The 13,356-nt window shown below is 43.1% G+C and overlaps 1 protein-coding gene across 1 annotated transcript in view; it reads right to left on the minus strand.

Annotated features, from left to right (window-relative positions):
* DIAPH2 (diaphanous related formin 2) overlaps positions 1 to 13,356 on the minus strand; it is a 3,821,702-nt gene that overhangs the window by 2,647,792 nt on the left and 1,160,554 nt on the right. Inside the window, exon 11 of the mRNA XM_086964614.1 lies at positions 2,869 to 2,987. Within this exon, the coding sequence (XP_086820740.1) occupies positions 2,869 to 2,987 (119 nt within the window). The remainder of the gene's footprint in view (positions 1 to 2,868; positions 2,988 to 13,356) is intronic.

Genomic DNA, 13,356 nt, shown 5'->3' on the forward strand with positions numbered 1-13,356 from the left:
CGTGTATAGTTCTGGTTGGACGGAAATTTGGTCTGTCCGTCGTTCTGGTTTATGGGGAGGGTCAGAGAGGGCCACGCCACGAGGTGGGTCCAACACTATCCATGAAGAATCAAGTCAATGCAGTCTCATCCACCTGCTTCCACTCACTAAGCACGCTACACAAATTCTTCAGGTGGCTCCTGGTAAACACCAGACCGACTGTCACAGAAGCCCTCCTTACCAGCAGACTAGACTACGGAAACACGCTCTAAGTAGGATTCACTGCATGCCTCCTGAAGAGACTCCAGACAATACAGAGCTCAGTGGCAAGACTCATACTTTACCTCCCCAGAAGGACCCACATCAAACCACATGTTAAGAAGCTACACTGGCTCACAATTCAGAAGCGATGCCAGTTCAAGATGTAGACTCCTGCATACAAGGCCTTGCATAGCAAAGGACCAGCATACATCAACAAATGTCTGACCTTCCACCAACCGACCAGACACCTTCGCTCATCTTCCCTCTCCCTCACAGACTCCCCGAGCCAACAGCAGAGGACGCTCCTTCTCGCACCTGATTGCCAAGGTCTGAAACAACCACCCCTGCACCTCCGGACCGCACCATCGCCCAAGCAATTTAGAGGCGAACTAAAGATCTGTATGTTTTGAATGTTCAAACCTTCATGCAGCAGCTAACAGCTCCAGCACCACAAGACCCCCAACGGTGATTTGACACGCTATATAAATGTAATGTATGATTGATTGATTGACTAGTGACTCTCGGCACAGCCAAGACATCATCAGACAGGAAACAAAGAACTGAAAAAACACAAGGCAACAGCCCTTTACCATCTATGGACCCAGCATCTGAAATGACATTCTCGTATCCATCAGGACCACTTAAACTCTGCGTCAATGTAGGAAAGAGATTAAAACACACCTCTTTAAACAGCACTCCATCTCAGTGCAGTAACAATCTGCTTCCAGGCTTAGGAACCAGTTACTCCTACAGTTTATTGTTGGTTGTACCTTTACTTTTGGTCCTTCAAGGTAGGTTCATGCTATTCAAATACTAAATACACATATATACACATAAATAGTATGACCATTGATCTGGTTTGTGCAGAAAAAGCTTTTGCACATCACAATTACTCACTACGAGTGTAGCTATCATGTAAGATTACTTAATTGTTTGAATAACAAAGATTTCTGGGGAAACCTTAGGTTTTCTGCCAGGCTCCTTCAGATAGGACCAGCTAGATAACACCTCAATGTATTCAAGTTTGAAAAAAAAGTGAAGAAGATAAAACTATAAAATATTTATTTGAGGTAAGAGAAACAAATGTCTGGAACTGCTGGACGACAGTTACAAAAATCTGTGGTTTACTTAACATAATTACCTATGTGCCCATATTTTTCATAAAGGCCACAGAGTCAGGCTTCAGCAGGCCAATAGACTTGAGCATCTACTCTTATGCCCACATGCATCAAGGGTTTTTGCATTCGCAAATGGTGCGAATCGCAAAAATCGGTCGTTTGCGAATGCAAACCCCTTTTTTGGGATGCAATAAGGTTTAGGCTTTTTTCGCAATTTAAGAAATCTCAATATATTTGCGATTTCTTAAATTGCGATAGCATTTAAGAAATCGCAATTTTGCGATTTCTTAAATGCAATGCATGATTGTTTTGAAATTGCAAATTTGGAAGGGGTAAATTAGCATGAAGTTGAACTTCCTGCTAATTTACCGAAAACTTTCAAACATGCACTAGTTATATATTTGAAAGTTTTAGTTTACACACACACATGTCCTTGGGTCGTGTGTGTGTGTAAATTGCACTTAAAGTTAAATTTCAGGGGTGCAGGGAGGGGTTCTTTGGACCACCCCTGCACCTTTGAAATTGCATTCACATTTTGCGATTCGCAAAATGTGAATGCCTTCCCATTGATTCCTATGGGCCTTTTGGCCCATAGGAATCAATGGGAAGGGTTTCCTTAATTGCGATTCGCAAATTGTGAATCGCAATTAAGGAAAATTACCGAATCGCAAAAAAAATGCAAATTTTTCATGCATTGCCGTTTGCGATTTCTAAATTTCGATTCCTTAATTTTCGCAATTTAGGAATCGCAAACGGCAGCAATGATACATGTGGCCGATTGAATCTAAAAACACAGAACAGGTTTACTACTGAAACAATGCTTAAATTGGATGGAAAAAAGGAGACAACTGGCAAAAGAATAAAAAAAAATAGGGCCTTTGAAATGATCAGCTCAAAGAAAGGGAGCTCACTCCATGTCACAGTATGGCGAAGACAAGCAGATTGAGGGTGCACATCCATGTTAATTATTGGACTTACTCAACCTGCAGGGCATTGTCCTGTCACTATATATGGCTCGCCAGGCCTGTGTCTGCGGAGAGGCCCATGAATTCAGTATAAGATGTGTGGTCAGCCTCAATGAAATTCTATCCGTGGGCTTTGCGTGTAGCAGAGAATCGCCTCCAACACTATTAAATCTGTAATAATAATCTAATATAAGTCTGCTCAAAAAGGGCAGCAGCTCTGCTCAACGCGTGATCTCATCTGACCTGTCTGAACATGGTATTAAATTAAATATGGTCACAAGATCTTCGCCTTTGCCATATTCTTTCATCCATGGGCTGGGGCCGCGTGGACTCCCCATTTTGAAGGCGAGAATGAAAGAAGCTCAGATAAGGAGACAGAGATTGATTCATCACGAGCTGTATATATGTCTTTACAGAAAAGTCCAGCCTCCACCGACTGCAACGCGTGCTGTACCCACCTGACCTCTCGGCCACGCAATAAAATGACCAATCACAGAGGAGAGGACCCCGATAATTAACAGGCAGCCTGTTTTAGCAAAGGATATTCCATTTCAGCTCGGATGTCGCCGAGGCGGTGCTGTAATTCAATCAGGTCCTCATCTTTGCTTTCATCAAACACTTTCAGTTGAATGTCGAGCTCCTCGTTGTCTTTCTCTTTCAGTGCCTAATGTAAAAAGAATATAAAATGTGTATTACTGCGGTATCAGGGAGGGCTCGTGCGTTCCACGGAGCCCGAGCGCATTCTTTTCCGTCAATAAATACGTCAATACAAAGAAAAGCCGCATTATAAATTCTCCAATACAGACAATGTTGGAAATATCATTTTCTGAGGAAAATTGCTTGTTTGTTATTTTTCAGGCTATTCTAAAAAGAAAATTCATTTCGTCTATTGCTCTCTGTCCGTAATTGAGAACTGCTTCAGTACAGACCGCGCTACTACCAAGTTGGATTCAAGCGGCAGAGACTTACCTTTCCGGTAAATTACATTATAGTTTCATGATGTGTAGAGAAATGTCTTTCTGGAGTTGACAATAAACTAAAATGAATTCCTATCAAATGATATGCCTCATGGTGAAAATATTTGCAGCTTGATTTGCATTATCCCTTGCTTTTGAAAATGCCTCCGTGTACTTCAGTGTTACTACTGCGAAATAAAAATAAAACAAATGCATCCATATATACACATATCATCTTAGCTTGACTCCACTCTTGTGCAATTCCTTGAGAGCTTACCTCAGTCATCCATCTTATCTAAAGTCTGACTTACACCGCTCCTAAAAAAAATAGGTCAGTATGGGTAGTCCTGCATACTGCATACCAACTTATACCTTAAACTAAGAAAACAAAGGAATCATTTTGATACCCACTGGATTTAACAGGAATATGTTTTCTCACACTCAACATTTCAAAATTAAACCTTTTGATAATGAGAATAAAACCCGGGGGGGGGGGGGGGGGGGGGGGGGGGGGAATAACTCCCGTGTGCCATCAGGTGGAATCGTTACAAAATGTAAATTACATCAGAGGTGCATATACGCACCACTCCTATGTGTCGACATCGGCTGCATGCTTTCTGCACATTTGGACGCAGTTTCAGAACTCGTTCTTCTCCTAAAGATTTTTCCTCAAAATTCTGTGCAAGGGACATATCTCCACTGTCCCCACATGTCCCCAATAAAAGCTGCAGGGCTTAAGCCCTGTAGGGACTATCACAAACAGATCTCTGTGACAGATGCCAATGTGGTGTGCATCTAGTGCTAGGGCCATCACTCGACTCAAGGCTTGTGGCAATTGCATCTAGAGGAACCAAAAAGTGATCAGGGGACACAAAGCCAAGTTCTCTGCAGCCAAACACTATAGGAAGGCATGCAAGACCTGCTGCATGGTCAGCCTCAACTCCGGAGATGATGCTCATTCTGACTTCAAACCCATCGCCACACTCCACACTGGTTCCTGTCGTGCTGAAACCTGCTCTGATGCCGTAGGTGGACCAAGTTGCTTTGTCAGACTCCGAGCTGAATCCAATACAACCTTCACTGAAGCTGCATTCTACGCAAGTCCGGACACTGCCAGTCCAACCTCATTCTGACCCAGACAGAACATTGCCATTACCTAGGAGTCAACCTCAAAAACTCCTAAATCTATTCAGAACATGGTTACCAAGACTTGGGTGATGACGACAAAGATCACAGGCATGATGAACCCTCTATTACGATGATGAGGCACCTCCCCTGACATTGGGTTGAGTTCCACCCCAGACTCTCCATGGAAGAAACAGCCTTTTTTGCTTTGGCCAAAGTTCTTGACTTACAGCCACCATCTATCGAGGTCAAAAATATTATACTCACAGAGGTTATGCAACCTGGGCAGATGGAACGGCTCCTCCCTTACAGTGAGGATCTTTTATACAAGCTAATGGGCACTTGGGGCAAGTCTTGTTTTTGCCAGCTAGTAAATAGGCAAGTGGCTAGATAATAATGTAGTGCCTCAGAAGACTCTGCCTTCCTTACTCAACATTCTACCCCTGAAAGTCTGGTGGTTCAGGCATCTACAAGTAAACTAAACTCAAACTGTACCACTCCTTCTGAGAAAGAATCTAAACATGTGGAGGCGTTCGTAAAAAAAAAAAGATTATCCTCTGTGAGTCTCACCCTTCGTTCAGTTATTTTAAGCTGCCTAGTCGATGGTCAGCAAGATCTTACAGCCAGTCACTGAACAGCATTGTGCCAATTTGGCACAGATCATCCAGGATGACTAAGATGCACCAAAATATGTCATACACTATAAGCTAGTCAATACTGGATGCTTAGGCTGCACAGTCAGTACAGGAATGGGGCTTCAGCACCACGTGTGAATGAGATACACTGGGGTTTCTGGTGACATCCAAGTTTCATTAATAGGTATGCTCTTTGTCAGCACCTAGCTTTTCGAAGACAAAGCAGAATTGGCATTGGCGTGCATAAAACAAAGCAGAACAGCGCACTCCTTCGACCTTTCTGTGACCTTGTGCCAGTATCCCCAAGAATGTTGCCCCTTTTGAGGCTTCTGAATGGGATCTGGCTCAAAGGCCCTTCACTCCAGCAACAGGTCAAGGGTCCTTTTGAGCCAGGGTTGGCAATCCAGCTGTCAAAGTCCAGGCCTTAAGAGGCAGCATACCGCTCAGCCTCCTGCCCCATGTTTTAGCTTTCAAGCGCATTAGTTTGTCTTCCGTGGTACATGGCCAACCACCCTGTTGAAGGGATCAAGGTTATTACCCCTGTGTGTGTTGGAGCATTACATCAGACAATTAAGTGATCCAGGTAAGTTAGGATACACCCGCTGTTGTTGTCAGACCAGCAACATATCCTACCCACATCACAGTGGTTTTACAAAAGACAATGTGTCCACTTAATAGCCCAAAGTCCATGCTCCTTTGGATAAAGTAGCCATAGAGAGAGTTCCTGCATTCGAAATGGTGACTGGATGTTACTCCTCTTGTTTCCTGGTGCCAAAGAAGAGAAGGGGTCTTTGTCCTCTCGATGTCTTCACATAAAAGGACAAATTGAAAGTGCTCACTTTGACCCATGTTCTCTCTGCCCTGGATCCAGGAGATAAGATGGAATGCTGCAATAACCTAGTCCGCCTTGATGCATAACTGGGTCTTCCCATGCCACATATTCGCAGTGGGCCTGACAAAGACCGTGGGTGCTTAGTGAGCAATCAGCGTTAGCTGCAACATCTGGTTAACCAAAAGATCCTCATGCTGAAATCTTACTGAGTGTCAACACATTCATTCATTGCTGGAATCAAAGCCCAGCAGCAGTTAAGTGGAGTCAGTGGTCAGGGAGTGATATTGGAAGTGCAGAACATAGTTTCAAACCAACATGTCTGTCCGGTTACAAATGCTCCATATAATGGATGAGGTCGCACTAGCAGAGTTCCCTTGGAAGCTTGTTACAAACCGCATATTTTTATATGTCTAGAAGACCTGAAACAACTTAGTTGTGCTTGATTTATCTTCTACTCCTACCTCCCAGATGGCCCTTGTGTGAATCTCACCTTTTGCATTGGGTGGACTGGCATTTAGGCTAGAGAGGCGGATCAGAATGACACTGTGGATAGACAGCATCTGGCCCTTCTCACTTAAAACTTTCTGTCACAGCAGCATTGGGTTGCGCAGTCTGCTTTGCTCCCATGTGTTCTACCTCTTGATCATCCTTATCCTCTCTGCAAGTGGGAGCTGGTGGTTGGAAAACCTTGAGCCAAAGGGAGAACAGTGCCTGCTCCAAATTCAAGTCATATTACATTTCAAAGGATACTGTTGCAGCGGAAACTGGGCCCTTTTTATTTAAAAAAAAATAATCTCATTATTATAATTCTCTTTCATATGACTTAGTTCTCCAACACTCACTTGATCCTCCGATGGATCTTGTTTTGTGCTTCTGAGGAGTCTAAAATCCGGATAGCCAATAAGGATCAGAAATTGGATAATTGATTCGCAAGTAAATAATTAGATTCCGGTATATGACTTTCAATACCAGACTATATAGATAAAGAATTATTAGTGCTAGTCTGAATCTTCTAAAGAAATTTAGTCGGAATAAAATCACGCGGACCAATAGATCTGTTAATGCAATACAAAACAGTAACATTAGTACCTGTTGAATAGAGATTTCTTTATACTGATATTTCCATGTCATTAATATATCAATTGGAATGCACAACCAATTTAAGGAGACAGACCATGATAAGACAGTCTGTGGTTTAGTTAAAGGTAAAATGTATCAAAATTATTTAAAGGGTAGTTCCTCATTAATAAACATTTAGGATTTGAACAGTACAGGACAGTCTAATTAGCTTGGGCTTGCCATAAGTGGAAAGGAGCTTTGGAAAGTTCAGCAAGAACATGAGCCATGACAACTCATGTGCAGTGTCCATCGGGAAAGAGCCCAAGATTGGCACACAGAGCGAATCTGTTAGCCCTAAAAGCATCCCAATGGAAAGATGCAGAAAAGTTAAAGTGCAGTCTCCAGTGTCTGTCAGAGAGCCAGTCACGAACCAAAGTATAATATAATCCTCTAGTTCTGGGGTGACACCTCCTTGATCACCTCATTTGGTCAGACCACTCAGTCCATTGGTCAGTTCATATAAGTTGATTGTCATATGGTAAAAAGGAAAAAATATATTATAGGAAGAGGTGGCATAGATCACGTAATTTGTCACATCATCCGGTGTATGTAAATCTCCAAAAATGTTCCCTTAGCAACAGGCACATGAGTGGGTTCAAGGATACAGTTTCCCAAAGCAGATGTTCCCAAAGTACCAACTTATGTGGCATATAGTCCTTGTACGTGAGAGAGAACTCTTCTAGTAAGACACAGTTTCATTTCACATTGAAAGTTTAGGAAAACATCTCGAGTGTAAGACAAAGCAGAGTAGGGAAAAATACAGATCTATAATAAAGTCAGGTTAAAATATGCAGAATATGAAGTAATGGAAATATACATTTCATAGGGGAAATCAATATTCTAAAAATCCTTGCAACCTGTAAGCACCCAAAATATGCTATTTGCTGAATTGCAAGGATCACATATAACTATGGCTTATTACTGCATTTTCAAAGTACTAATGTGTTATTTCAAATCATAAAAGATGAATGTCTTTTCAAACGTTTCACATTAGTACACATATAAAGATCATAATTTGAAGGTTTCAGGACGCCTGCACTAAATGTGGCTATGCAGCACCAGTTTTTCTTTTCTCGTTCGGTGCACAATTTCACATATACAAATAATGAAATTCAGAAAGAAACTCTTCTAAATCACAAATAAAATGATCTAGATCATGATAGGTTCTATTTATTCTTTACACAAATTACTATTTCAATGAGGATGATTAAAAGTTTGACAACACGAGTATATCACTATCTTTTTCATACATGTTGAATTAACTAAAATTGGTTAATAAAATATGAAACTATATTATTTAATGTATATGATTTCATCTATCCTACAACGTATCTGCATGGTTTTATAATGCAGTAACTATATTCTCTCACATTATTTTTCTTGTCTGTTTAACGTGTGATTAATTCACTTAAAAAAAACCAGATTTTATTAGTTTTCATGCATCATGCAATGTATTTGTTGCAATTATCAAATGCCTGTTAGTATCTGTGCAGTCTCATTAGATGAAAAGAATAGTTCTAATGATATGAAAACAACAAGTATTCTATTCCCTCCCCCGCCCTCCCATGAGTCAGTGCGACACTGCATAAATGCAATTACACAACATATTCAATGAAGTGCTCTAGCATGCTTGGTGGGGAGACATGAGATATTCTACCATCAGATGCTAAGTCCCTGCAAGTATCCAAGGGTACTCAGTACAGGTCAGGGCAGGTGATATACCACAATGTGGAATTAATCATGGCGATCCTGCGGGTGACTTCGCGGGTGATTCTGACTCTGGAATAGAAAAGCTATCCACTAGGGTTCCTCAAGCTCGGGCTACATCAATCTTTCCTATGCCTCGTTAGGCTTCTCCCCTAAAAGTATTCTCCCTTCACAGCTCACCCATTTTATCATTTCTTTTCTCCATATAGGTACTCAACAGTAGCGGCTCCTCGGCTAAGGTGGAGGAGCGTCACCACACTGTCAGGAGCAGCAAAGAAAGAAAAAAATCAAATATAATAACGGAATGTTATTATCATTTTATTTTTTCCTCCTGCTGCGGCAGTGCGTGAGGGAGCGTGGCGGAGCTGCAGGAGAGGAGTGGTAGACACTCCTGTATGCAATGACTCTTTGGTCGGCCCTCTCGGGCCACCTAAAGCAGTCATGCGCACTCCCATGTTCTCAATGCAGGCTGCATTACAGCCTGCATAGAGAACATGCCAACCCCTACAGCTCCTGGCTGACCGCTGTGTCATGGTGTTCATAAAAATCACAACACTCCATTGGAGCGTTGTGATTGGCTTAGGGGTTGGAGCATGGATGCCTGCTTCCTGTTCTGACCTGGAGTCAGACACAGGCAGCAGGAGAGAAGATGCGGGACCCAGCGGCAGTGGCAAGGTAAGTTTTATTTTAATGTTATTGCATGCCTTTCCACCCGTGAGCCGTGCCATCACCCCAGTGTCTTCCGATTTCTCATTATGTTGCGTTTGGCGACAATAAATGCTAAATCTTGGAACCTACTTGTGACTTTCGTCTTTGATGTGTGGGGAAATCATCCCAGTAAACAATGCCCTGGGGTGTGGGAAATCTCTCTCCTGATGACCCCCCAATTGTATGTAAGATCTCTTCCCAAAATGTGCTCAGCATGGGGCATGACCAGAACATGTGTAGGATGTGCCTTCGCTCTTCTCTGCATCTGGGGCATGCCACATCAGCTACCTGGAAGTATCTGCATATGCGCTCAGGGGTTAGATATGACCTACGTAGAAAATAATAATTAATTAGTTTTAAGCGTGCATTCCTACAGATCTTTGGCGTTCTGTCTTGGATGTTGTCCCAAAACTTAGCTGAAACAGGGATGCCTAATTTACCATCCCACCTAGATCGCAGCTTCTATAACGACTGTTGTTGGTCTGCCCGCAACGCTTTGTATAAGCAGGAGACCGTCTTGATGAGGCCTGCTGAGAGAGCTATATATTGACAACTCTGCAATGCCTGAGGTTCGGTACTTCCAGTGTCGCAGTGTTTTCTCCTTGCTGTCGTGAGTGCTCTGTGTAGGAGAAAGTGTCCCTGAAGTAAGTCAAATTCTGCACGGAATTCCTCAAATGGGAGCTATTCAGAATCTCTGAAAAGATCTCCCATCTTCGTCGCCCCTGCCTCAATCAGAACAAGGACTGCCCGCTGCCGCCATGTGGAAGTGCCCTCACAGTTTCAGAGGTAATTCCGGGGAGTATTGGGTTTTAGTATGTAATTTCTGTAAGCCTCTACCCCAGTATTCGGCCACCACTTGAAACTCTTGTGAGTCATTAATAGGTACCCTTCTCACCCAGAGAAATAATTTAAGGAGGTCCGATAGTGGTCGAACGAAGGGGCACGGGGTCAGGTCCGGGTCCCGTCTATGTGCCAGTCCCTGAATCAGCCATTGCAATTGAGCTGCAAGATATTATGCCTCAAAGTCAGGGACTGCCAACCCTTCCGCCATTGTTACTCATTGCATGGTCGCTAACGCCACCCGCCTGCATCCTGTCCCCCAAATGAAACACAGTGATTAGTACACGTTTATTCATGCGTTACTTAAAACAACTCAAAATCAGTTTATGGGTCACGTAAAAATTCATACAGCTTTTCAGCTGTATCAATACCAACCAGTAAGCTCACAGGTTAACACATCTACTTCAGAGACATGGTCCACATGACTCCCTTATTTTCAGAGTCTGCCTGTTTTAAAGCTCAGACATGGTGCTCAGAGACAAGAGTTCAAATGTTATGTTTTTTCTTCAACTTTTCATTTCTGCTCAGGCCCTCTCTTTCCTTCCCATTTGCTACTCTGCATTTTAACTTCTATTACATTGTCCATAGCTCCTCAGCACTGTTCATCCTGCTTTATGCCCCACTTGTCACACACTCCACATGTCAGTGCCTTCTCTCCTATTCCATGTCATCCTCCCTTTTCATTTTTCTCAAACTGCCGCTTCCCACCCCATATATTTCTCCTTTGTCTTATTTCGTGGTCAACATTGTCGCCTTGTCTAAGCCTGATCTTCCCTGCTCTTTCTCAATTTCCTCGCTACACCTGTGGACCAAAATGGCATACCAAAATACATAAAAGCAATGAACATCAAGAAGATGTTCACAACAAAGCATACTCTGGGAAGGAAGAGGGTGTGCCATTGAGAGTGGAAAAGAAGACAAGGTAAATAGAGATCAGCAGTGCAACTGTGGAACAAAATACCATGTCTAAACTCTTGCAGCACAAAGCGCCACTCAAAGGGGTGATGTCTGCTTAGTATAAAGAAGCCTATTTTATTAAGGAAAGGAAGTTGGTTCTGGAGAAAGGCAGAACATTTAGAAGACATATGAGAGTTTTTACACAAATAAAAGTAGGTTCTTGAGCGTACAGAAACAGTGGAGCAAACAGAGCTCATCATCATGTAGACTTGAACTCGCTCCTCTGCAGATAAAGCTGAGCTCCGCAACAGATGTAGCCAAGTCCCTGACTACATAGTGCTGAACCTATGCACAGATAAATAGACTGTGTATTTGTAGGTAGTTTCTTTCATTGAGCTAGAGCTGAGTTCCTGCATACAATGCACTGCAGTCCTGGGCAGACAGGGCACTTCCAGGTATGCAGCTAAGCTCCACTGCAGACAGTGCTGAGCCCCTATGCATAGACTGAGGTGAACCCGTTCACAGACATAGTACGAGTTCTTTCAGCATTAATTCCTATAAAGTAAAATCTGACATTCTGTGGGGACTAAGAAACCAGGACCAGCTAATATTCTGTGCGAATATTACACGTCTCTCACCCAGGTTAATCTTCAACATGGCCTGTTTCTGAGAGGGGGTGAGGAGGAGAAGGTGAGAGGGAGGATAAAAGTGAGAGAGAAGGGATTGAGAGAAGCAATGCTTCTATGAGAATATGGACAGAAAGGCGAGAAAGAGAGGAGAAAGAAATAAGAGGAGATTGCGACTCAGATGGAAAAGAAAAGAGACTGCGTGTGAAAAGGGAGACACCAGAGACCCCACAGCAATGATGCGAAGGCAAACTTTACTTTATGTTATATTAAGGGTATTAGCGAAGTGCAAATCTCACCCCAGAGAGTATCCCGGTACTGAGAAAGCAGGGGTTATGTAAGCTGTGATTGGGCCTTGACCAGGTGAAGAGCCATAGTTTCATTTCTTGCAGAGCGTAAGTCCTGAGAAGGCAACTCTAATGTGTTGGGGCAGATTGTTCCAGGCTTTGTGCACAAGGTAGGAGAAAGTACAACAGTGAAATGAAATGAAATGAAATTTGATTTGTAGAGCGCATGGCTGCCCGAAAGCGTCCCAGCGCTTGCTTAGGGAACCCGTCCTGGTATTCCCCTGCGAGATAACCCATTACTGGGCATCCCCAAGGTGAAAGCCAGGCATCCCGCTGCGAGGGGCCGTTGTGGAGATTAAGCAAGCTATTGCCCAGAGTTACAGAGTGGGACTCCATGATTGGAATAGGCACCGAGGCGAGAATTGTCAGGTCCGGGGAAATTTGAGCCCAAGACCCGCCGAGGCAGGGAATTGAACCCTGGTCCGGGCCAGACCTCTGCATCAGGGTCTGCCGCTCCAACCACTTGAGCCACACTTCTCCACAGTCAGCTCTGGTTCTTTCTATGTGGGTGATGTGTGTGAGCAGGAGCCTGGCTGAGCAGACAAATCGGTGGGTGTGTGTTGATGCAGCTGCGCTGTGAATAAATACAGCTTGTAATATGAAAAATGACATAACGGGTACCTTGTCATTGCCAGCTCGTGCTTCTGGTGACATTTACAAACTACAGGGCCAAAGTTATCACTAGTAACCCTCAATTATAATATTGGGCCGGATTACACAGTTACCCATTATGCATGCTCTGCATGTACTTAACACTGTATATGCAAATAGATAAACCTCAACCTTAAACATGTGACCACTCAAATTAAGTTCTAACCCATATATAACACCTAAATACCAAAATAATTTGCATTCGGTCTTCTAACTAGTCAACATGAGGAATACGGCCTATTGACTATGCTAAAACATCAACAGAACATGAGTGTTCACAAAGAGTGGTGAAAACAAACGTTTGAAGCTTGTTTTGAATGTTCTATTACATGAGCTAAGGAAGGAGACGTGGTCCATTGGCTAAGCTGTTGATCCGACGACCTTGGTCTGACTCCAGCTTGGCAATGGTGGAAAATTGTGCAGTTCTGGGAAATCACTTAATCACAATGTGCTAAAACATATATGTGTAAGATACTAGTGTAATAACAAGATTTAAGCCTCTACTCGATGAAAACAATCTTGCATCATTTTCAGTCTACGCCCATAATGTGCAACACTCTTTTGCTCTTGGGCTAGGTCCATGCTATAGA

The sequence above is a fragment of the Lissotriton vulgaris genome, chromosome 4_1, assembly GCF_964263255.1.
Source record: "Lissotriton vulgaris chromosome 4_1, aLisVul1.2, whole genome shotgun sequence".
Taxonomy (NCBI): Eukaryota; Metazoa; Chordata; class Amphibia; order Caudata; family Salamandridae; genus Lissotriton; species Lissotriton vulgaris.